Source organism: Solea senegalensis, linkage group LG7 (genome assembly GCF_019176455.1).
Source record: "Solea senegalensis isolate Sse05_10M linkage group LG7, IFAPA_SoseM_1, whole genome shotgun sequence".
NCBI lineage: Eukaryota > Metazoa > Chordata > Actinopteri > Pleuronectiformes > Soleidae > Solea > Solea senegalensis.
In genome coordinates, this window is record NC_058027.1 from 26345152 (window position 1) to 26370911 (window position 25760).

Here is a 25760-nt window from a genome sequence, read left to right on the forward strand (position 1 = left end):
ACTGATCATTCATTTATCCTGGTATCTCGCCTTCCGCTCAGATCAATTGATCTTTGACCCCTAACTTCTGAAGCTGGAGGTGTGGTTTGGTTTATTGGATGTGGATAAATGTCGGGTAAAACTTAGAGACAAAGAGTTTGGAGACGACTTCTGTGCAAACATTTGCAGAAAGGCTCGAGCAGGTGACTGTGGAGCGTCGGCAGGAGTGAGATGATGAGGAACAGCAGGTGAAACACTGGTGGAACTCCGCCTGTGGTGACGCTGGAGAGTTTGGGCATAAAAAGTCGCTGAGGCGTGAGTCTGCGTCTGATCATTTCTGACACTGAAACTTGCTTCACACAGCGGCCGACCTGTGAAATGTGGAAACGGGGGTTAGTACTTTTCCCAGTGGGGTAGTGTGGTCTACTGGAGTGAGTAAATTGTCACCTGTCACCCACCTCCCCACTCTACGCCCGCGCTGTCTCGCATTTCATTTTCCAGGGCTTTTTGGACCCAGAAATTCCAATCTGATAAGTAGCGCCGCAATACACACTCATTATAAAATCAGAAAAGTGATTGTTCAAAAACCGTAATGGATATCAAAACTTTGATTTTTTTTTTGTCGCTATGGTTACTGGAAATGCTTAGAAAAGTCATAGCACACCATTCAAACTGCACGTTTTGATATAGGATGTGTGGAAGAGTTCAAATAATAATGAGAATAAGAAGAAGCCCGTAGAATTTGAATAGATTGCTTTGCTTTGCATCGTTACGACAAGGCTTAAAAGAACATTACACAGCAACACAACACAAATGTGCTCGCAGTTTTTAGGAACAGAGTGGGATTCTTTGTGTGTAGATGAATTTATGCCTCCTGAGTTTGACAGCCCGAGACATTTGCTCTGGTGTTTGCTGCAGATGAGCAGTAGAGTGAGTGAGGGGGGTGCGCTGTATGATTTGTGTAAATTGGAGTGACAGAATGTCTCATCGCACTAATCAGCCTTTTTTTGTTGTTGTTATCAGCTGCACAATGTCCGTCTGCGTGGTATTCACAGATAGAAACTGCCGGAGTCGCCAGGGGCTGAAAAAGCTTAGCTGAATACAGATAAAGAGAAGCAATTTTCAGATTGTCTGCGCGGAGAGGGGCCGCCGTGCTGCGATGACATCCCGGGCAGAACACTGGGACGGATAAACACTTAGCAACTGCATCATTTACTGCATTTGCACAGGCAGTAAATACGTAGGGGGACTGCGTCTGCACTGCACTGCACTGCACTGCAGCCTCCTGCTGTGATAGAATCTCAGAGTACACAATGCGACCCAAACATCACATCACCACACATGGCGTCTCGCAGATGAGGCAAGTGGACTGGATAAAAGTGCAGTTTTGACTTGGTTGAGTGGTTAGCAGTCTCTGTGTGTGTGTGTTGTATGTGTGTGTGTGTGTGTGTGTGTGTGTTCTCCCTCCTCCACGGGGAACAATTAGAATGCCCGATCTCCAAAGAGCAAATTTCTCAAATGCAAAAACAACCCCCGCCAAGTGCAATCGTGTCACCCGAGACGAGAAGTGATTATTTGTCCTTAATGATGCAACAGCAGCGCCGTGGGACGACTTTCGAAGAATTTGAATGTCCATTGTAGTCACACCGACGATGGGAGAGGGTTCATTGGCAGGAATTCAATGTTGTGCCCTGTTTGTGTACACATATGTACATGTACATGTAATCAGTTTTAAAACTTGTCATGTGTAACTTTTAAATACTTTAAGTGCAGAACGCCAAGTCCGACTCCAGTCCGACTAAGCATATAAACGCAGGTGTAATCGGACTATGAGTCACATTATCCAGGCATGTTAGTCCGACTAAGACTTTAGTGTTTACATGACACTAAGAAAACCAAATTATTTGCTTAGTCTGACTAAAATTGGACTTTTAACATGCATGTAAATGCACTGTGAGAATAATAATAACAAAGGCACTGTGCATCTTTTCAGGCTGCTTTTATTTACTATCCATTGAAAGTAGATGGCAACACTGTTCAGACCTGTCGTGAGTGGATGTGAATGGGTCTTGAACGGATACTGTGCCATCTTCTTCTTCTTCTTCTTCTTCTGCATCGTCCCCATCTGAATCCAATTGGCCCCCATCCCTCACACCACCAGCATATGGGGGCCAATCTGGAGCGGGAGGTGCAGCACAGAAGATGAGAAAAATAGATAGAGGAGGAGGAGGAGGAGGAGGAGTGCATGGCTCATCTTGCAGCATGAGCAAAGGCGTGTTGGTGATTTACTGTCCATGCAACAGCCACTGCTGCTGCTGCTGCTGCTGCAAATACGGGTTCAATTGAGCGAGGAGAGTGAGCGCTCCTGCGACCTCTGCAGGTCAAGGATAATGATAGACGGTGGGGGGAGGTTAAGGGAGCGAGGGAGGGGGATGAAAGTAAAAGCAGAGAATATGAAGAGGATGCAGTGGTGACACCTGCATGCTGCCTTCACTGCAGCATTAAGCTGGTTCCACACTAGAGGATAAAAGATAATAATTCTGGACATGATCCGCTCGTCCTGACAATTGCGGGGGCGTTCCAATTTGAGGCCGGTGTGACGAGATTATCTTGCAACATGATCCTGCAGTGGGAGGAGTTTACAGGCGCTTTTCCATTATGCAGTTTTAGAACTCGATTCGACTCTATTCTACTTGTCTTTTTGCTTTTCCATCTGTACCCTCTTTTTTAAGTACCTTGCTCTGGCGAGGTTCCAAGCGAGCTGAGCCGATGCTAAAATGTGGCGTCGACAGACTGCCGGCCATTGATTCGTCAGAGAGCTTTGTCACATGACGAGTCATGAGCGCGATGTCCAGCATAAGAATCAAAGCAAACAATGGCGAACTGTAGATCAGTTAAAAAGACTTAAAAATCCCTGAAAACATTAACGTTAATCTCCTACATTTAGCAAAGGAAAAGGTCTAAAATCGTGAGCCGAATCACGACCACATTCAGTGGTATTTTAGTTCAGTGCTCCGGTTATGCAGGAAGTACTGTGATTCTGTGAACGAATCTTTTTAATCCACTGATTCTAATGACTCAGTTGCACTAAAAACGTCACTAGTTTTTGTGTGTCTTGTATAAAACCACAAAATCACAAAAGCGTGCGCTACTCTCCAACATCTAGCAAAGCAAATGTCTAAAATCTCAATATTTAACAGAGGAGTCGCGTGTATTTAGCGATTCTGTGAACAAATCTTTTTAATTAACTGATTCTAATGACTCAGTTGCGCCGAAAAGTGACCGTCACTATTTTTTTGTGTTTGTGTCTTGTATAAAACGACGCCACGGCAGTTTCACACAGCCGCGCTGTGGCAAAAAGTCATGTAAAGCAGCTTTGAGTTGACTAGTAGAGTGAGCATTTACCACTCCCTGTTATTGGCAGGAGGATACAGACGTCCCAACCCAGAACCGGACAAAAAAACCAGTATGTACCAGTAGAGGGCAGTGTCTGTGTGGACGAAAAACACCATTAATCTCTAAAAGAAAATGCTGCACACTCAATAAAAACAACCCCCCACTGAAAGTGCTCGTGTGTGCATCAGGCGTCCCATCAACAGTCCTGACTCCCGCGGACGAGTCGTGTCTAATGTATTCATGCTTTATTAGATCAGTCACAGTTCAGTGATGACACAGGGTGCAGCGGAGAGGTCAGCTGACTCGCTGCCCCTGCAACTTTAAAGTGTTTGATGTGATTTTCTCTCCACAGCAGCAGCAGCAGGTTCGGATGATGAATAATGATCCGAGCAGGAACCTGGACAGCAGCTAATGGTAAAACCCTGGAGAACCCCCCCACCCCCCCTGTAATTAGTGTCTTGGTGTGGCTCCCTGCAGGCTGTCAGCATTGCGAGGCTCCCCCGTGTGGCAGGAAGGAGAAGAGTTGGAGTGTGGAGGAAGAGGAGGAGGAGGAAGAGGACGGAGGAGGTTTAAAAGCTCAGGCTGAGGAGGAGCCCCTCACACAAGCAAGAAGACCACGGCAAGAAAAGTTTCACTTCAGCTCACACAGTTTTGAAGAAGAAAAGGGGAAAAAAATAACGAGGAAAAAAGAAAGAAAAGAAAAGATGGCAACTAAAACTCAACAACCTCCTCATCTTCACCTGTCTGAACTCACCGCAGCGCAGTTCATCGACATCTGGAGACACTTTGACGCAGACGGTCAGTGATCAGCTGTTCTTATGATCTTAAACTAGAGTTATTGAGTTTTTTTGTTGTTGGTATCATTTTATTTCTGGGTGTTTAAGGTTTTACATAATTCAGAAGTGCTCTGCTTTCATCTTTGCACAGGTTATAATCTGTGTAAGATGTGAAGATTTCTTTTTTGTCTTTTACTGTGAGAATCTCTCTCTTTTAGTATTTTTTTATTTAGTATTTAAAGTTCAAGATTAATTGTGTGTCAAAATTTGAAATCTTGACTTTTAAAACCTTGAATCTTGAAAAATACAGCTGTGGTGGATTTTAATGCTTTTTTTTAAAATTCAAATTCAAATGAATTCATTTGCCAAAATGGGATTGAATTGAGTAGAATTGAATAGAAACAGAATTCATCTTAAAATACGATGGTAATTGGTCTATTAAAACTGATTAATAGCAAATGCAGCCTCATCAAAGCATTTATGATTTAAGAAGAAGATTCACACGCACACACACATGCTGTACTGCTGTGTGTGTGCGTGAGTGGGTGTAAAAGGAGAGAGAGAGATAGTAAGAAGGGGCGTGTCTTGGGAGGAGCCTCTAGTCTTATTTTGATGCGAGTGGAGTGTGTGTGTGTTTTTGCTCTTTAAGACATAAACACTGAACTTGTCAGGACCAGTAGTCCTCATAGAGACCAAAAACATGGTCCTAATGGTCTTCATTTTTAAATGAAATGGGGGGACAGTAGCTCAGTGGTAGAGCAAGTTGTCTTTCAACTTAAAGGTTGTGGGTTCGTTTGCCGACTTCATTAGTCTACATGTCAATGTGTCCTTGGAGCAAGACACTTAACTTAAATTAACCTTATCACTTAAGTGCAGCCCATGGCCAAGTGTAAAGGGAACTTGGCTTTTAATGGGAGGGTTGCTGGTTTGAGTCCCCACCAGGTCAAAAAAGAGCTGGGGTACCCAACGCCCCCTGCTCCACGGCGCTGCTCAATGCTCCTACTTCGAGGAAGGTTTTTAGTAGAGGATGGGTTAAATGCAGAGAAGGACTCATTTGCGATATTTTAACTTAATCTTATCTTCGCCGTGATCACGTTTGTAACCCGACATAATAACCAATTTGAAGTGAGTTTGGGACATTTTGACAACGGTCTGCTGTGAATTCAGAGAGCACACGTTCTCCAGTTACAGGTGTGTTTTTGCTCTGTAACGGCCGGACAAACAGTTTTCTGCATTTCACAGCTGTATTTTTGCCAGAACAATCAGCTGACATCGATTTAACTACAAATTCAGGCGCAGTGCAAATGGCCGGCAGGCTTATTGATCCAGAACCTTTGAGAGCTGGACAGATGCGGGGACTCCTTTATTTACACCATCGGCTTGATAAAGGGGGAGTCGTGCCTTTTTTGGGACCACATATGAAATGAGTGAATGAAAAAAAAACTTTCCTCTAAAGTGTGGGCAAAATGTTACACGGCAACAGCAGCAGTGTAGTTGTTTAAAGCAGGGGTCTTCCAGGGACCTTGGCGGGGCCCTACATGAAAACATATAGAAGGAAGCTAGCACTAAAGATACTGTATAAGTGAAGGATGTTAACCAATAATTGTATCATCACGCACACACACACACACACACACACTTGTTATGACAAGGCTTCTTGTAGATAGTGGAGCGGACTTCTTGAAGCTGCTTCTCTAAGGTTTTACCTTATTTACAATTTACCAGGGTCGCTGAATGCCTCTCGAAAGCTGCTCCTGTCCAGCTCAACATGCATGTAAACCCTGCATTATTTTTTTTAATGGTTTTTTCAGAATATTTGAATATTCCAATTACAATATAATACCATAAATTTGAGATTTTGGTTGTGATTTATTTAGATGTTGATGATGTTGGTCATTTGACTGAGTGCTATTGTTTATGTCCCTGTTTATCAAAGAGATAATCTCCACAAATGTGAAGGATAATCCTGACGTAATTATCAGCAGTTTAAATTTGAATAATCGCCAGGTTTTAATGCGGCCGCACGCACGCACAGACGTCGTGTTCTTGTCGGCCTGTTTACTTCATCTCCACACCCAGAGCTTTGCTTTTCGGCGCCTGATTTGCGCCTAATACACTGAAACGTCAACTCCGACGAGCACAGATGGCGACGTGGAGCACCTATCAGATACGATGTGTAAATGAGGATGATGGGAGGACGGGGATGGGTAGGGGGCTGGGGAGAAAATGATCAGAAAGGAGAGATGAGAGGATCAGATTAAGAGATTTGAAAGGGGAGCTGGGTTGAATCTCTATGTTTTATTCTCTACATCTGTGTTTTGTTATGAAGTTAAGTAATAAAAAACAAAACATTAATATTTATTTTTGAGATGATATGGACCTCCAGTCCTCGCTCAGGCTGCTTACACAGACAGATGGGACTCATTCATATGATTAAAAAACTGACTGTTCTCTGTGTTGCTGTTACTTATAGGCCAACCAGTGGAGTAAAGTATTGCATGAAATCATATGTGATGTTGTGACTGTCAGGAGAAGGACAGAATGCCCCAGTAAGCATTAGGCTCCGACTGCCCACTGTCACCCTCTCGGGGGCAAGACGACGCTCATTATGCTGCTTATGTTTGTTTTCACTGCTCCAGTACATTTCACTCAGTCCACAGTGTAAATTATACACAGGCTTTAACTGTGATCATTAACAAGATAATGCCATATTTTATTGTGGAATTAACGTGGGTATTAACGGGAAACTCCTCTAAAGTCTTTCTTTAAAGTGTTTATTTATGCAGTATAAAATACTGCTAAATTAAATTAAATTAAAAAGTATTATTCTGTATGCAAGTGAAATAAAAGAGAAAAACAGAATCTGAGCTGCCACCGCAAAGCGTAGAGTTTCGTAAATTGGCCGTCATTAGGTCAACACAATTTACCAGGGTCGTTGAATGCCTCTCGTACGCTGCTTCTGTCCAGCTCAAAATGCTGTAACGGGAGGAAGTGACGTGTAGTCGTGCTACAATGGCTACAACCACCTCTAGGACGTCACTGCGGGGACTGGTTAAATCCTCGACTCGGGATCACACTGCAGCTTTAATTTTAGTCAGGAGGTTTTTACACAGTTACTCCAGTATTTCTGTTTCATGATGTCAAACTTCTACTTCACCAATTCCATTTTACAATTGTTATATTAAGGGCAATAAAACATAATTCAATTAAGATAAGAGATCAGACAAGATAATCCTTTATTTATCCCACATGGGGAAATTTGCCACGCTACAGCAGCATACTCAATCAATGTAGAAAGTAGAAAGAAGATGAGGAAATAAAGACTATTTAATACAATATGTGCAAGGTGCCAAATGTAAACAATAACCTTATATGTACAAGCAAGTTTGCAGTATTGCACGGGGAATGAGGCAGTTTTTGGCATGATCTTGGTGCTGGTGTGGTCTACAGGACCAGTGCGGGTTGTACAGTCTGACTGCAGCAGGGAGGAAAGACCTTGCGACACCTTTCCCTAACACACTGAGGGTGCAGCAGCCTGTCACTGTGAGGTCAATTACAGACGCCGCTTTAATCAAACCATAAATTATAGCTGCTGCACAGCAATGGGTTGGGGTCTAGTGAGGTCTTAACACTGTTATACCAAGAAACAGATCAAGCCCTGACGCGTGTCCTGCAGTCAAATCCATGTGATGTTATTAGTATTAGTATTGTAGTTATAATTTGCTTCTGTAAGATATTGGCTCTTGCATAAACCGGTCGGTGCAGGAGAGACTTTAAAAGTTCTGCTGGATTGTGTTGTTAATCAGGACTGGACACTGTCTGTGTCTCAACGAGCTCATCTTGGTGGTTTTTTGTGCTCGCAGTCTTCACTCGGGACAGAAAAAAGGGATGACGCAGAGCTAAACTAACCGAGATCCGCTGATTTAAGCACTGCTGTAAGCACATAACACGCCCTGGATGCGATCCAAGGTGGCACTTAAAACGTGCACTTAACACTCAATCAAACTGGACCTGAGAGCCTGCGATGAGCATTCAAGGTTTGGACAAATGTCAGACCCTGCAGTGGCCGTTAATCATCGGGCTTAATCGACGTTTTTTAATCAAACCTTTAAAGACTCATCAAAGTTCCAGACAACTTAACGGCTTCGCTCGCCGAAGTCGGTGCCAAATTAATTTGGTTTCTCTGCTGCTTCACAGGAAATGGCTACATCGAAGGGAAGGAGCTGGAAAACTTCTTCAGAGAGCTGGAGACTGCGAGACGAGGAGCCGGCGCGGTGAGACAAGTCACTCTTCAGTGATTATTTATCAATTACAGAAACAAGGAATCTGAACTGCTTCTTAACTGTGGATATTTTCTGGTTTCTTTGATGCGTAGAACAAAGAAATCATTCTCGATTAATCGAGAAAATAAGCAACAACACTTATTGGTAAAAATGGAATATATTACCCACACATGGAAGTGCATCATTTATAAATAAATAACTACAAATAATTATTTTGTTGTTTTGGAGCCTGAGAATAAGTTTCCAACATGTTCTTTAGGCAAGGGCCTTGCTTTACCTGAATGGACAATCAAAGTAGAACGACATCCTCTCTAGGATGTGCAGGCCACCGTAGTTCCCTGAGACAAGTCAGAAATGGAGGGACGAGCGCTTTGTTGCAATCTGCAGTTTCACCATTAGATGTCACTAGTTCTTACACACTGGACCTTAATGATGGCGCTTTTTCGTTATACATTTCGAGCACTAGACTGGTGTTGTGCTAGAACTGCACAATTTTAAAGTACAGAGGATAGTATTTAATTCAAAGTACATTACAAGTACATTACTCATACCCATTATATAAAAGTTTCTGCTAAATGACATGTAATAACATGTAACATTACTGCACTTGCAGGAACCTTCTCATGCTGCGTTCAAAGAGAAGATGAAGGAATTCATGGCCCATTTTGACAAGAACGCCGACGGGAGAATTGAAATGTCAGAGGTGAGAAGGTGCAAAAATATAGCGCCACTTGATTTTAAATATTCTTGACAATAACGTCTCTGTCTCTTTGTGTTTCTCTCCGTAGCTGGCTCAGATTCTGCCAACAGAGGAAAACTTCCTGCTCTTTTTCAGAGAGTTTGTGGGATCCAGCAGTGAATTCATGGCTGTGAGTTTGTGTTTTGTGGAGCCGGGTGTCAGCCCGCCTGCAGAAATTATACAAACCCATGACAGATTTTCTTTTACCGCGTCAAAGCAATAATCCTCTCACTGTAACGCGTTCCCTTGAACACCGGTGTAAAACCACATTGCGTAGAAATTGAGCTTTGAACCTCTAAAAAAAAGAAAAAAAAAGGGAGGAGGAGTCTGGGACAACAAGCCTCGTGGTGATTGGACAAGAGGGCGATGAGAGAGCGTGGCTGTGACCCACACGGAAACGGAACGAAACCTAAACAATCTTTTTTATTTGACGTTTTGAAAAGTTTTCGGCATCATTTTGGCTAAATGTCTCCATCCGCACGGAGTGACTCAAACACTGCAGTACTCGTGCCAGACCTGTGAGTGGCGCTGTAAAGGCGACCAGGGTGACTGCACAGCATTTGCTTCCCTTCTCTTGTCAATCGTCTCTTGACCGCTGCTTTTCTAACAGTACATCTGGTCTGATGAAAAAGGGGAAGAGTTGTTATTTTTATTTCAGTTTCAGTTTCCGTTATTTCGTTAGTTTTCACGAACTGTAATAACCGTGCTGTGTTTCTAAGGGCTAATAACAAAACACCATATTTAAATCAGACTGTCACATACTGAGTCGTCTCTCTTCTTCTTCTTCTTCTGTTGCGTGAGAAGACAAGTTTTTTTTTTTATTTCAGTGGTGTGATGTTCAGGCTCCTCTGTGTGTGTTGCTATTCTCAGACTCCCATACATTATGAATGGACCTCGGCTTTTCTGCGGGGGGGGGTTTGCCGAGTGTATTTCTGTTAGTATATCCATCTTTGATGAACTCTATATTTACACAGTGTCTTTAACACTGTCACTTTACTTACATCACAGTGTTGTTTTGTAGTTGTTGTTGTTGTGAGTCAGTGATGGTTTGTTGTAGTAAAGCGCTTGTTCTGTATTTGTGTGACGGTACGTGACAGCGTGTCTCTGTTTCTTCCGCAGGCCTGGAGGAGGTATGACACGGACCGCAGTGGATACATTGAATCAAACGAGCTGAAGGTAAAACCGAATGTGGAATTCGTGCTGCTTTACGATGTGTTTTACCTCGCGTGACAATCCACGACGGTTAGGCCCCGATCAAATCTGGTACTGGCATCCTTTCTTAAGATAAGATAAGAGAAGACAGTTAGAGGAAATGTAAAAGTATACAATTAGCTTTAGTAGAGTAAAAGTAAAAGTTGCCAGAAATACAAACAACAACAGTACAGTAACAGTAACAGTACAACACTGCCGAGTTCATGTGTGAAACCCTGGTCTACTGATCGGCTGCTGACCTGTCCCAGTGTGGAGGTCACGCATGCTCCGCCTCTTACCCAGTCTCAGCTGGGATTAGCTGGGACACTCTAGGATAAGCGGTATGGATGATGGATGGATGGATTTTCACATTTTCTAAACCAATAATCCACTCTCTCACATCGTGTACTCTATCTACACAGACATCATCATCCTGATTGGTTTTCACCTCAGCGAGTGTGAAGTTAAATGTTACGTCATCTGTCTTCTCTCCACTGACTCTGGTCGTTCGTTCGTTCGTTTGTTTGTTTCACTCTCTCTGCGCAGGGCTTCCTGTCAGATTTGCTGAAGAAGGCGAACAGGAAGTACGACGACAAGAAGCTGAACGAGTACACGCAGACAATCGTGAGCGTCACAGAAACACACACAACTCAAATTTTCTTCTGTCCACTCTGATACCATACCATCATTACTTTCTGAGATACAACCGCAGATGCAGGAGAAGACCAGTAAATGGTTAAACTTCAACTTTGAACTGTAGATCAGTTAAAAAAGACTTAATCTACAACATTTAGCAAAGCAAAAGTCTAAAATGTCAATATTTAACAGAGGAGTCTGGTGTATTTAGCGACAGCACTGCTGAAAGACGAATCACAACCAGATTCTACTGATTCTTCTTTAATCGACTGATTCTAATGATTCAGTTACACCCAAAACAACTGCTTTACAAGTCACTCGCTTGTGTGTTTGTGTCGCGTATAATTTTGAAGGCGTTTTCTGAATCCACCACACTGTCCAAATATGAATATAAATAATAATTATTAGTAATAACTTACATTCATGTTTACTTTCACAATTCCCTGATGAGTTCAGTGTTGCATCTTCTGTTCCGTGCAGCTTCGTATGTTTGATCTCAACGGTGATGGAAAGCTGGGCCTCTCTGAGATGGCGAGGTGAGACCAACTTCACTTTTCATTCCTAAACCTTTTTTATTATTATTGTTGTTATTATTATTATTGTTGTTATAATCAAATTTAAACACTAACACTAAAACTTGAATCTGTGTTTCACCACAGGCTCCTGCCAGTGCAGGAAAACTTCCTGATGAAATTCCAGGTGAGATTCAGGTCGTGTCTCACAGCTCTCTCTCTGATGTGGGAAAAGTTAACTGTTAAAAATAGTGTGATTCTACATTATTGGATTCACCGCAACGGGATTATTCAGAGTCCAGAATGTGGGTCCGTGTATCTTTAGGCCATTGGATTTTTCTCCCATTTGTTCTGTGATGAGGAGAGTGCGGTGATGCCATCCATCCGCCATGTTTCCAAGGCTAAGAGTTGAAAGATCGAACCTTTGAAATCATTTTTGCCACTTAACCGTTCATTTTTTTGGTTTTTTAATGTCCTTTTCTACAATCCAATGACCAAAAGGTACACGCACCAATGAGGATACAGAACAATGTTCCTTGCCCATCCATCTAGGGTAAAACATGTTAGGTTTATATGTAAAAAAAATAATAAGAAAAGGGAGCTAGCTTACTTTTTAGTGGACGTTGTAAGTGACGTCACATCGTGTTTTAATGGAGTGAGTCGTCTTGCTTTCTATCTATCTTTGCTGACATTTGCTGACTCAGTTAGCCGTTAGCTTGGTCTGTTAGCTGTTAGCTCCACCAGGGCTAGGTAGCGTTCAGCTCCACTGCTAGATGAAACAGTTTAGAATAACAATAAATGTACATATGATTATAAAAATAGACAAAACACCTAAAATAATTGTAAGGGTTGTAAGATATAAAACTTAATATATATTTAAATATATCAAATTATTCAAATTATTGTCATGTTTTTTAATCTTGGACTCCTAATCTTTAATCTTGGAATATCTGATGTAAAAATAACATGCTCCAGCTCAGTGTCACAGTGTTCTTATCTGACACACTAACCTTCTTTTTGTGTATTGTTGATGCTTTAAATTTGCACGTGTCCTGTGCGTGTGTAACATGTACATGTACGTTGCCACATGCACACGCTGGCAGATCAACGATTCCTTCTACGACGGAGGATTAAGTCTGTCTGATCAGGATTAACTCGACTCCAGTCCCAGTTATCATAATCTCCATGGATTAATATCTCCTCTGAATCTGGCTTTTACTGCTCTCCATAAATATCTGTCGGTTTTCTAACAATTCTCTCTCTCTCTGTGCGACGATCACAGGGCATCAGGCTCACGGTGAAAGAGTTCGACTCCCTCTTCACGATCTACGATAAGGTAAACGTGATGTTGGTTCTTTACTGTGTCACAGGTTAGGGTGACGCAGTAAGTAAATGTGGTCGAGGGCCAATTCTTTTGTAAGCAATTGAATATTTGGGCCAAAACATCGTCTCTTCATCAGGCAAAGGTGCCTTAAAACGTCTTCAGTCAGAAACAAGAACCCCATGTTTGTATGGAATTAGATTTGTGTCAATATTTTAGAGCAACACAAACAAAAATCAACCACACAATCAAAATACACTGTTTTCTACAATTCTTACAATTATTTTGTCGGATGTCGACAAGGGGAAAACCTCGGGGGGACAAGTTCCAAACGGACAGCGTCTCCAAGCCTGTGACGACTGCCGGTCCATTGAGCTGCCACTCCAAAAACTCTTCCTAAGCAGCTTCCTAAGCCCCGCCCATGGTCAGAATCACAAACAACGCAAAAGAGTCAGCGCAAACAAAATTCCATACATTGCAAACAAGTCACCAGTTGCTGACCACTGACCCTATATGGACACAATTATTTGGACACCTGACTGTAATGATGTGTTCAGTATAGAATGAGTCCGCCTTTTTACAGCTGCCACACTTCTTGGAAGACTTTCCTCAAGATGTAAAAGTGCTTCTATGTGAATTTGTGCCCATTCATTTTTTTCACACTACAATTCAATTTTGAATGCGTGTAACTGGGACCACTGCTGGTGCTGTTGTCTCCAGGACGGCAGCGGCTACATCGATGAGCAGGAGCTGGATGCTTTGCTGAAGGACCTTTGTGACAAGAACAAAATGGTAATGAATAGTTACCTCATTGATTGACGAGTTCAGGTTTCTTTAAATTAAGCCAAATATAGAGCAGAGAGGCAGACACGCGTCTGCTGGTGACACTGAGCTCTCTCTCTCTCTCCCTCTGTCTCTCTCTCAGGACGTGGACCCATCAGGACTCGGCGGCTACAAGAAGAGCATCATGGCTCTGTCCGACGGAGGGAAACTCTACCGCACCGAGCTGGAGATCGTGCTGTGCCGAGATTCCGCACTGTGACCTCCCTAAGCCCCGCCCCGCCCGCCCTCCTCCTCTTGATGTCACCTGGTGCATGTGTGACCCTTGACCTCTCTACACCACTTAAAGAGCTCTGAAGTGTCCTGCTGACCGTACTGTTTGAGCTCTGTTCTCCCCGCTCTCGAGTAGATTATATTCATTTGACTTACTGTTTTTATTATGCTTTTTTACATAAATCGCATATCTATATACATATATATGTGTATATATATATATAGAGAGAGAGAAATGTTCTTCTCCCACTGGATTTGAAATGGCGGCTTTTGTTCTCCTGTGTCTCTTCCTTTACCGTAGTTGTAACATTATTTATTTATTCTGTTTAATTTGATATGAATTTTTTTTTTGTTTTACTTGGTGAAGCTTGAACTGCAAAATTAAAGATACTATATATAGAGAGAGAGATGAATTCAATAAATTTAACCTTACGACAATTGTCCAGCTTGTTCTCTTTCATGAAAAAGGTTAATTTCCCTGTTTTCGGGGAAATTATTCAGTTTGGTGTTGTATCTCAGTGGTATGTGAAAAAAAAAAATATGAATACGCGTACACACTCACACACACACACACTGAGAGCATGTTGTGGCTCCTGGGAAGATTAATGCTGTAGCACAGATGCCCAGAGCGAGAATGTTTTCTCCAGAATGTTCCACTATCACCTCCTAATCTCTCCACGTTCAAGAAAATGGTTAGTGGAAAAAAAAGCCTCTGCTGCTCCATTTTTCACAGAGGAGAGTCTGTGAAGCCGGCGTGGCATTTTTGAGATAAAGTGAGCGGAGTGTTGCACAAGCTGAGAGGCAACAAGGACACAACAGCAGGAAAATATAGAAACCAAGGAACAAGCAGTTAAATCTTAAGGAGAACAAAATGAAGTGTAACTTGTCTTATGAAGATGATGTGCTGTTTGACTTTTGTATTTTGTCTCTTTCGTACCCACATATTTCTGCATTATGTCTACACTTCTATAAATTAATCATCAGCTCTTTCATGTTTAATTGAGTTCACTATCTTTTTAGAGCACACGGCTTCACACACACACACACACAGTGAAGCAGTGAAGCTGCAGCACAGGCTGTTAACTGCTGACAAACAGGAAAAAGACACTTATGTCCGCTCTGATTCTTTCATTTCAGGGAGACGAAAAGGACACACAGATGAGATTCTCTCTGTCATTTACTCTCTGCACACACACACGCAAATAGGCCATTAAACACATTTAAATCACTTGTCTTTTATAATTATTGTGAAAAAAGAAGATGATGTTTTGTTCCAATGGACAGGAATGACACTATATGATAAGATTTATTAGTCCCACAGTTACATTGTTACAGCAGCAATGGCAGTAAAGATATAGATAATAAACATGCACTTCCACATGTGTGAAAGTAAAACTTTATAGTACATTTTATATCAGAAAATTACTTTTCATACTTACTTTAAGATTTTAAAAGTGACTACAACTAAAGTCATTTTCTGGTAACATACTAGACTGATGCTATATGATGCTTTACAATGTGAAACGATATGTTACGATGCTGTATGCTGATTTATGATGTGATATGATACAGTGCTATATGACACCTTACAACAGAGGTGTCAAACTCGTGGCCCACGGCCAACATGCGGCCCCCACTCGATTTTACACGGCCCGCCCCTTAATATCAAGTTATAAGGAGAACTGGCCCGACCTCCCCCCACTTTTTGCTCGATTATAGACAGAGAATTAAACAAAATGATGTTAGCTATTGCATCAAAACACCGAAGCAAATTCATTTTTCCGTACTGTATGTATTTGGCAATAAATTTGATTTTGAGATAAAAGTGCATTCTAAAAAAACAGCTGCAACTGAAAAGATTCTGAATTGTGTGATACTGCCCCCAACTGGAAAGATCAAGTAACTGCAGGATGCTGCTGCTGCTGGGACAGAGATCTTTTTTATTTTCTTTAAAAGACTACAGCCACGCTGTTCATAGATTAATTATCAATTCATGTTTTTAGGAAAAACTCTCATTAGTTTCCAAAACACGCCTGTATTTTCCCAGAAAATTAAGTGAATTGATGCATTTGGTATGTGTATAATTTCTTAGAGGTTTTTTTTTCAAATAAGACAACACAAAACAATAATCCACAGCTCCAACAATATAACCTACACATGTTACAGCTAAATAAACATAGAACGTGGAAGAAGTATACAGTTATAGTTAGTATTTTTCCTGACTTCAGTCTTTAATACAGAAATATTATGTCTGGCTGATCACAAAAGCAAAGATAATGTTTAATGCTGATCATATTTCTTGCCAAATTCCATATATAATGTATATATGAAATATCCCAACCAGAAACCACATTTGCAGGAATCGGAATACTTCTGAATAGCAGTACTGAACAAAAAAGCAGTAAAACTTTTTTTGTACAATGTTGATTGTATTTATTTGAGCTTGTATTATTGCATTATTTGTGTCATTTTATTTTGTAGAAAGATCTAGGTGCATGTTATTCGGATTGTTTTACATAAAGTTTCTTTCAATTAATAAATAAATAAAAATGACGCCATTAGCTACTTTGACGTCGGCACGTACTCGCTGCGTACGTCTGCGTCGTGACGTAGCAACTCCTGCCCTTCACATCCGTCCACATCCTTCCAGGCTCTGCTCCCAGGCACACCGACCGCAAAGATGGCTCTCCTCAAGTCCAGCAAAGTAATCTCCTCTCTGGGAAACATTTCTCCGTCTCTGGGAGTCCTGTCCAGCCGCCACAGGTAAAACTGCAGCGACACGGCTCAAACCCAGTGGACACGCACACACATATTGTGTCTTCGTCAAAATAGCGGCCGCGTTTTACGCTATTTCCGCGGATCGTCTGACCAGAACCAGGGGATGCGGTTGGTGCTGTTTTTTGACGTAAAGGTCAACAGCTGCGTTACGGCTGAGCTGTAGCGTGCTCCGTGGCTAAATTAGCCACGCTAGCTTGACAGCTACAACTGACAGGGGTCAAATGTTTTTTTCATCATGTGTCTGCGAAGACTCGCATGCTTCGGTTTGACAGAGCTTCGTTGCTATGCTAACTGTCAGGCGCTAATCTTGAAAGTCACGCCTAGCTTCGTGTTGGGCTCTAAGCGGTGTGTTAAAAAACATGACAGCGCGGTAAATGTTAGTGATCAATTATTATTATTAGTTGCGATTACATACGTTTGTGTGGCTGCTTTTTAAGTGGACACTTGTCTTTTTAAAGATTTACATGGTCGCATTAGCTTCCCACACAGCGTTTGAGCTTCGCGACTTGTCGTAGTTGGGGGCAGTCCTGGGCTGTAATTGGCTGTTGCGTTCCGCCTTTGCTCTCTGATTGGCTGATGCCGATGCTGAAGCTGAGGCAGACGTCAATGTCCTTTCTGGTTCCGTTTGGAGGACAAACAGGTTTTAATGCTGTTCTCACGCTTTTATCTGCTTCAGACAGTTCTTGTGAAGCTTCTGTTTCTTTTTAGTCTCACTGTGAGGGTTTTATTCATGTTTCTGCCCCTCAAATGTTTAATTGTAAAACAAAAATAATAAGCATATTTTCCTCTGGGATTAATGCTGCTGTACATGGTCCATGTTCAATAAACTGAATAGAGGAAACTATGCTTTATACCAGATTATAGCTCTCTGAGCTAATTTCCCTGAGACATGCTACACCTAGAACAGTACAGAATACGTGATAGTCCAGTGTATATAAGTATAATAGTTATAAAAATACATTATATAGTTAAGTACAGTAAAACAGTGAAAATATAGACACACATTCACGTCTGTGGAGCACATGTTCAGACATGGTATTATCTGGTTTCCTGTAATTAAATAGGGGTTTTCCCCCTCCAACGCGTGCACCAACACTCAAAATTGTATTATTGGGAGGCACATGTGAGGTCTGTGAACCCCCTCTTGTCTTCATCGATCACTGATAACCGTCAGTCACTGCAATGTTTATATAAGTTCACATGTTCAAAGGTTCTGCGTGCAGGTTCACAGAATAAACCAGTGTTCTCCAAACGATTGATAAGGGGGCGAAGTTATCACAATACTAGAATGTCAAACTCTAGCTGGAAAAAACAATTTATACCATTTGAATACCATGGGAGTATTTTATTAACAGCAATAACACAGTTCACAAGCTGTGTGCACCATATTTTCACTGCTAACCAAATAGAGTTGGTTAATGCAAGTCTGCTGCCACTGTTTTGCCCTGCCTTGTAGGGCAGTGATTCCCAAAGACTGGGTTGAGACCCACAGATGGGCTGCTGTTGATCTTTTTTGGTCCCCAAACATATTTACATAATTTTCTTTTAGTTAAGATTGACGTTTCTATGTTTCAAATAACATACAAAATAACAAAGTCACCCTAACCAAACAGAAATGTTGAGAAGACCAAATTTGTTCATAATTAAAGTTCTAGTTATTTTCAAAGCTATACAGTATGTTTGGTAAATGAATCACAACTTCATTAAATAAGTAAAAGGCTTGAAAAAATAATCATCAAATGTATTTAGCATCCCGGAAAATAAATTCTAATTATAAATAAGTAAGCAGACACAAGTGACAGTTCAGTGACTAAATACACTGTAAGTTCTTAGTCTTTGATCCCTTTAACAATGCAGATTTGGCAACAAAAACCTCTCTAATCTGACAATTTGGAGAGTATGAACTGCACACCCACTTGACAAAAACATCGAATAACACACGATATTGCTCATTGATGCTGCTCTGCAATGACATTTGGAGTGTTTTATTACTGTATTTCTGACAAAATGTCAAACCACACAAACTATTCACTGTTTTTTTGTTTGTTACTTGGTGTACAAACTGACTTTCTTAAATCTACTCTTAAATTGCTTATTGTGTATGTTTCCCTGTATTTGTCCCTTGCTTTTTAAATCTGGAAATCTAATCTAATCTCCATCGTATCTTACATTTAGGAAGTAGTCTAGTCAGCCAATGCTGTATCATATTGATTTACAGCCTCAAAAATACACCTTAATGTGAACATTATTAACATTACAGTGAAGTGTACTGTGGAGCTGCTGCCACTCAGATCTCAGCCTGCTGGGTCAGGATCAAATGTCCCATTGTATGCAAGTATACGATCACAAGACTGGCTTAATTGCTATGTACAAGTAGTGTGACCTGTTTTCCTCATTGTGTAGTTAACATATTTATGTCTCACATATATAAACAAGTGTTATTTATTCATTTGAACTGACAGGTAGAGGATTGGACACTTCTGCCCTTTTGAAAGGCGTTTGGTGCTAAATTTAGCTGCTCAGTTTATAGAGTTTACAAAGTAGAAGAAGAAACCTGAGATCGCGTGTGAGCAGCAGTGAAGGTCGTGATGTGCAACGGTCTCTGTCTAATAAGATACGTGATAGAACTTGTTAAATTTACTCATGTGAAGTATGAACAGACCGGGCAATGAGATGATTAATTACATTTGTAGTAGTAGAAATTAAGTTAGACTTGCTGGTTGATTGGTGTTGTTCACTCGCTGGTTTTTGTGTTATTTGTTATCATTAAACGGTTAGATTTTACCAGATGCAGGAAAAAAGAGAATCGTCAAAAAGTAGCAATCAGACGCACTGCCTTGATTTCTAAAAATCTGCATCATTTTCTTAATTTTCTCTTCTTTGGTTCACATTGTTCTGTTGTCAGTTATCCTTGTGTAAACTTTGTAGTGGCAAGACTGACCCAGATGCAGTGTTACTCTTGTTTTTCACCCTGGACCTTCAGACTGGATTATAACGTGCGTTTCGTGAAACAAACATTGTGTCGTTCACGAGATCAGCGTCGCTCTGTTTTCCCGAGGTCACATGAGGAAGTTAATCTGGAGCTTTAAGGACGCAGCGTGTCACAGGAGCAGCACAGATGACTTTATTCTGTATTTGAAAGTCATTGTGTTAATTCTCCTGTTTTGGCGTCTTTGCAGCTCATGGTGGGGTGGATTGCAGATGGGTCCCCCCGATCCCATCCTGGGGGTGACCGAGGCCTTCAAGAGAGACACCAACCCCAAGAAAATGAACCTGGGAGTGGGAGCCTACAGGGATGACCAGGGCAAACCGTTTGTGCTGAGCTGTGTCCGCAAGGTAACTTTGCACACAAATCCATGGTCACGCATTGAGATTACATTTTAATCTTGTTAAAAAGCGTCAAAAATTAAATTCGCCATGAGAGGGTCTGTGTGCTGGTCAACCGAGGCAGCGTCTACACTGCATGGTGCAAATGACCTCACACATGGACACTATCCATGATCGTATGACTCACTTTGGCCAGTGCAGTGAGGATGAAGGCTCAAACCAGTGGACTCATTCGGAAGTGTCACACCTTTTAAGCCTTTTGATTGAATGAAGGCACTAAAAAGAAAAATATACATGTCCAAAATGGAGCATGAAGAAGCATAAACATGTTTAATCCGAACCTTTTTCCACTATTTACTCATCAGTTGTCTTCTTATTTACATGTTTACCAATTTTGCGATTCATGAATCATATCAGAGTTTAAGTTTTTAAGTGTCTGGTTTAGTGATTCTCATCGGCTCATCCCTAAAAACAAAATGACAATGACTTGTTTTGAATTTTCCTTTTCTTTTTTCTTAGGCAGAGGCGCTGATTGCAGCCAAACAGCTGGATAAGGAGTACCTTCCCATCGGTGGTCTAGGGGAGTTCAGTAAAGCCTGTGCCCAACTGGCTCTTGGTGCTGAAAGTGAGGTGTTGAAGAGCGGCAGGGTGAGTTAACCCTCTCATGACCATCATGATATTTAGGCCACCTGGATTTATTTCTCAGCTGACATAGAGCAAAAGGCAGGGTCACACATAGTCAATTCATATTTTTTTAATTTTCTAGATATCGCAAACGGTCTACCGCCAAAAAATCTGACCTGACAATGACTCTTAAGTGAGTGATGATTTATAATCACTTTTTAATTTGAGTTCTCATCTCCCAACAGAACATCACCGTGCAAACCATCTCTGGAACTGGATCTCTGCGCATTGGAGCCAACTTCTTGGTAAGATCCTTTTCTTTAGGTCTTACTGTAGAATCCCATTTTTTCTAGACCAGGTCTTTCTCACCACGTGTTTTTCTTGTCTCAGGCTCGGTTCCATGAGGGTTCACGTGACGTGTACCTGCCCAAACCTTCCTGGGGAAACCACACGCCCATCTTCAGAGATGCCGGCATGCAGCTCAAAGGGTACCGATACTACGACCCGTCCACCTGCGGCTTTGACTTCAAAGGAGCTCTGGAGGATATCTCTGTAAGATTATAATAAGAGAATAATACAATGTCCTTTTAGCATTATCTGCCAGCAATTATACATCTTTTTTAAGTGTAATAATTGTATATTCTGAGTAGTTGTTTGGACTTGAGGTGGCATTGGTGAGTTTTTGCAGTCAGAAACTCGCTCCACCTGAATATACAATGTGTTATATGGAAAAGAAGCTGAGTTTTGAGTCATCAACCAGTGATGTAACCTCAGTCACTCATTCTGTTATTAGATAAGATAAGATTATCCTTTTATTATCCCCACAATTGAGAAATGTGTCACAACTGCAAAGACCATAAGGAAACTTAAAGGAAACTGTAAGATTAAGCAAGAATGAGTGACATCTAATGGTGAGAGTGCAACAACTGGGAGGACTCCTTAGCTCACCCCTCCCCTTGTGAAGCATGTCCGTAAACTACGGTGGGCCTCTTATACCAGGAAGGATGTAAAAGCATTTTCGATCTCTCTGTCGTTTTGTGCAGGCAAAGTTGTTAAAACATCGCTTACATAGTAAACTACCGCTTCAAAAATGGACAGCGCACGTCCGTTCAATCTCCTGTAGAAACATGTCGGCTCAAGATCGAGGCCACTTAAAAACCCTGAGGACAAGCAAAGGCTTATTCTACACTGAAGAAAACCAAATAAATAACCCTCCTGAAAGGTTACACACCAGACTCGGACTAAAACCTTCTTCTTTGTCACAGAAAATCCCAGAGAAGAGTGTGATCTTGTTGCACGCTTGCGCTCACAACCCCACTGGTGTGGATCCTCGGCCCGAGCAGTGGAAGGAGATCGCAGACCTCGTGAAGGTGAGTGTAATGGCGCTTTACCACTATACAGTTCTATACAGTATACAGTATATGTATGTATGTATGTGTGTGTGGTGTGTGTATATATATATATATGTATATGTATATATATGTATATGTATATATATGTGTATATATATATATATATATATATACATATATATATATATATATATATATATATATATATATATATATATATATATATATGGCTGCTGCTGCTGCTACTGCTACTACTACTGGTAACATCACTAACCAGTGTATGTCTTTCCTGTGTCCTCTCTCCCTCTGTCTGTCGTTCTCGGCGCGCAGCAAAAGAATCTGCTGGTGTTCTTCGACATGGCGTACCAGGGCTTCGCCAGTGGAGACATCGACCGCGATGCCTGGGCCGTTCGACACTTCATCGAGCAGGGTCACAACATCGTGCTGTCTCAGTCCTTCGCCAAGAACATGGGACTTTACGGTCAGTGAGTGTTAGACGTTAGACAATATATTCACTGCACTACACCACAGTAGTATAGTATAATAGTATTCATTATATAGTGTAGTAATATGATATTTTCAATAGAATTGGATAGTAATTGTGTTTTTTGTGTGTCTGCTGCCCAATTTACACCAAAACAATACAATTTACTGCTTTTTTTTTAGATAAAAGAGATAAAATTAAATTTAAATTAAATCAAATTTGGCCCTCAACAATATGTTTTGTTTCTCATGTGGCCCCTTGTGGAACCCACCCCTGTCTTATACTGTATGTGGCCTCTCTCTGGTGCCACCCAGTGGGCACAGGAAGCAACAGCACCTTCCTCTGAGCAGAGTCTGGTTCATCGTTGCAGTTGACGTCCCATCCAGAGCTACATGAGGCCCCGTCAAACTCTCACTTATGCTTTATGTTACAGCTCCATTCATAACTGGATTACTGGGATTAAGTCACGAGTTTCAGGAGATTAACTTTGTGCTTGTATTTTTCTCACAGGTGAACGTGTGGGAGGCTTCACTGTGGTGTGTAAAGATGCAGATGAGGCCAAGAGAGTAGAGTCTCAGCTTAAGATCCTCATCAGGCCCATTTATTCCAACCCGCCAATGAACGGTGCCAGAATTGCGGCGACTATTCTCAACACACCAGACCTGCGTTCACTGTGGTAAGTGCTTATAGAACTGTTGAGATGATGTGCCGATTCCAGTCCCTGTCGCGGTTATATGGTTCACAGAAAACTACAGAGGCTGTATTTTGTTATGGACCAAAATATGTGATCATGAGACTGGTTAAGATACAGGTTCCAGTACTAACGCTGCTGTTGTTGACCTCAGGCTGGAGGAGGTTCATGGTATGGCTAACCGCATCATCAAGATGAGAGAGCAGCTGGCGGCCGGACTGAAAAGTCAAGGCTCCTCCCACAACTGGCAGCACGTCATCGACCAGATCGGGATGTTCTGCTTCACTGGCCTTAAACCTGAACAGGTACTGACACTGGACGCATCTCTGCATTTAACTGGCTGAGAAAAACTGACTTTGACCAAGATCCCAAAGACAATGACTTATCCAGATGCAGAGCTGCATCGTAACCTGTGTCAGCACCTTCGGTCATTGAATTTGAGGGAATTGGTCCTGGAAAGTCCTTATGTATTTGTGGCCACAATCCAGGAAGTGTATTAGTGACATGTCTTAACCGGGTCCTTGACAACTCATTTTTACTGACGCGTGTGTGTGTGTGTGTGTGTTACAGGTGGAGCGTTTGACAAAGGAGTTCTCTGTGTATATGACTAAGGACGGCAGAATCTCCATGGCAGGCGTGACCTCTGGAAACGTGGGCCACCTGGCCGAGGGGATCCACGCGGTGACCAAGTAGAGTGGAGCGTGAAAGTCACAGCAGAAGCGTGAGCGAGGAGCTTTCGCGTCTCGCTTACGATTCTTCGTTTGCTTCATTCCACCATTTAGAAAGCGAGCTCGATCTTTAGTCTCGACATTTTCATGATTGGATTTCATTGTGAGTTCAACTTTGTCCCAGTGCAAGATTTGTTTTTGGTTTTAAATATTTCACTTAACAAGCTTCCCTCTCCATTTGTAAAAGACATGGTTTCTCCAACATGAGTCTGTGGGCTGTGTGTCAGTGTCCTCCTGAAATGAATGTGCTCTGTGTTACCACCAGGGGGCGTGCTGGACTGTGCATTAGTTTTACATGCAGGGATTTCTCCTTTCTTTAATTTAATGGTTGTTGTGTTGTAGCACTTTAAAAGCAGCAAAAGCACTGTTTGAGTTTCATCCGCACTCTTATTATCTTCTCGGACTTCGCTATATTAACATGTATCTGTTAATCAATTCACTATCGGGATAATCTGCGGTTGTTCATCAGAGCCAATCAATCGCTGCTAATTTACTCTGCTCTTTATCTCTGTTTGGAAATTGCTCAGCCATTATAGTTACACTTTAGTTTTTTTCCACTAAACCTGCAGGTCAGTCAGTAGGTCAAACCCCTGTAACTAACAGCCCACGCACCACAACGGTTACATTTAGTGATCGAAGTCAATGAAATAATACTATCATGAAGTATTTTTATATTCCCGCTGTTGCCCCACCGCTGTGCACTCACACGTCACTGACATGTCCGTGATGACGCGCACAGGTGGTGTCCAGGAACAAGTCGTCCCCTCATGCGTCTGAAACTTGTGTCTTTCTGCTTCGGTCGCTTTGCAATCTGTCAAGAGATAATCGTGGATCGCTGGTCATGAACCTCACTGAACAAACAATAAATAAATTATTATAGAGTATTGATCTGTTTTCATTTGTGTTTTCTCAACATCCCACACATACATATAAAAGCATGCATACGCAACCCTATAAAGAGTGACTTTCTCACTAATTGAGTCCTTTAGTCCATGATTCAGTGCTTTCTCCTGTTCTGACTGATGGTCAATTTTTAAACAACAATGATTTAGCACTGATAAAAGGTGTTTGCCAGAGTATATGTTGTTCCCTATCCTCTTTCAAATCAGAGACTGGACTTGTGGACCTCACTACTTTAACTCACCAAGTTTCCTTAAGGACATACTGACCTGTGGATTGTCCAGGTTTTGAAATGGTGTCCCTATAAGGTCCTGAATATTTAATTTTACCTCCTCCCATTCATGAGTGATGCTGCAGTGTACACCGTATGACACGTGATATAACAAATATGGGTTTTAAAAGATCTGTTGGTAATTCAGCCTTAACCCACATGATATAAGAGACAATATAGAAAGGGAATGTGGTTGTCTGAGGCATAGTCAGTGCTGATTTTCACCTAGTATGTGTCAGATGCTCATCCTCAGTGAAAACATGACTTGGAAAAAACACATTTTTGCCACAAAAATGTTCACCGACTAAAACAAAGCTTTCTAAACCGCTTACTCCCCGCACCAAAGTCCAAAGAGAAAATCAATGATTTTTACATCACAGCGTACAGGTGTTTCTGATCCACTCCTGCCTTCATCAGTAAATTCTAATATGTTATTTTTGCGACTTCGGTGTTTGAAATCCTTCATTTGGATTCACCTATGTTGCACAAACTAAACAAAGGTGTGAGTATAGACCAGAAACAGCTGTCCCCACAAGTTAAAAATGCTGATTTTCTCTATGGACTGGGCGTGGGGAGTGTGCGGTCTATGAACTTCAGTTTACTGTCATACAAAAGCTGGTAAATGTTGAGATAAAGCAACAAACATATTTATAATATAGTGTAGGCTTCAGCAGATGTATATTTTATTAGTTGGGTAACTAAAATCAGCTTTCCCGTGT

The 25760-nt window shown here is 41.6% G+C and overlaps 2 protein-coding genes across 2 annotated transcripts; both read left to right on the forward strand.

The window, feature by feature from the left end:
* Positions 1 to 3740: 3740 nt before the first annotated feature.
* On the forward strand, positions 3741 to 14324 carry LOC122772840 (calretinin-like). Its single transcript, XM_044031151.1, has 11 exons — positions 3741 to 4173; positions 8349 to 8425; positions 9048 to 9137; positions 9223 to 9303; positions 10293 to 10349; positions 10911 to 10988; positions 11481 to 11536; positions 11660 to 11699; positions 12795 to 12848; positions 13554 to 13625; positions 13759 to 14324. The coding sequence occupies exons 1-11, from the start codon at positions 3756 to 3758 to the stop codon at positions 13873 to 13875; spliced, it is 1140 nt and encodes a 379-aa protein (XP_043887086.1). The 5' UTR covers positions 3741 to 3755; the 3' UTR covers positions 13876 to 14324.
* Positions 14325 to 16492: 2168 nt separating this feature from the next.
* LOC122772839 (aspartate aminotransferase, mitochondrial) lies at positions 16493 to 24754 on the forward strand. The gene is made up of 10 exons (XM_044031150.1): positions 16493 to 16649; positions 19844 to 20000; positions 20511 to 20639; positions 20861 to 20920; positions 21006 to 21167; positions 21881 to 21985; positions 22298 to 22448; positions 22962 to 23127; positions 23297 to 23447; positions 23713 to 24754. The coding sequence occupies exons 1-10, from the start codon at positions 16567 to 16569 to the stop codon at positions 23833 to 23835; spliced, it is 1287 nt and encodes a 428-aa protein (XP_043887085.1). The 5' UTR covers positions 16493 to 16566; the 3' UTR covers positions 23836 to 24754.
* Positions 24755 to 25760: the final 1006 nt, after the last annotated feature.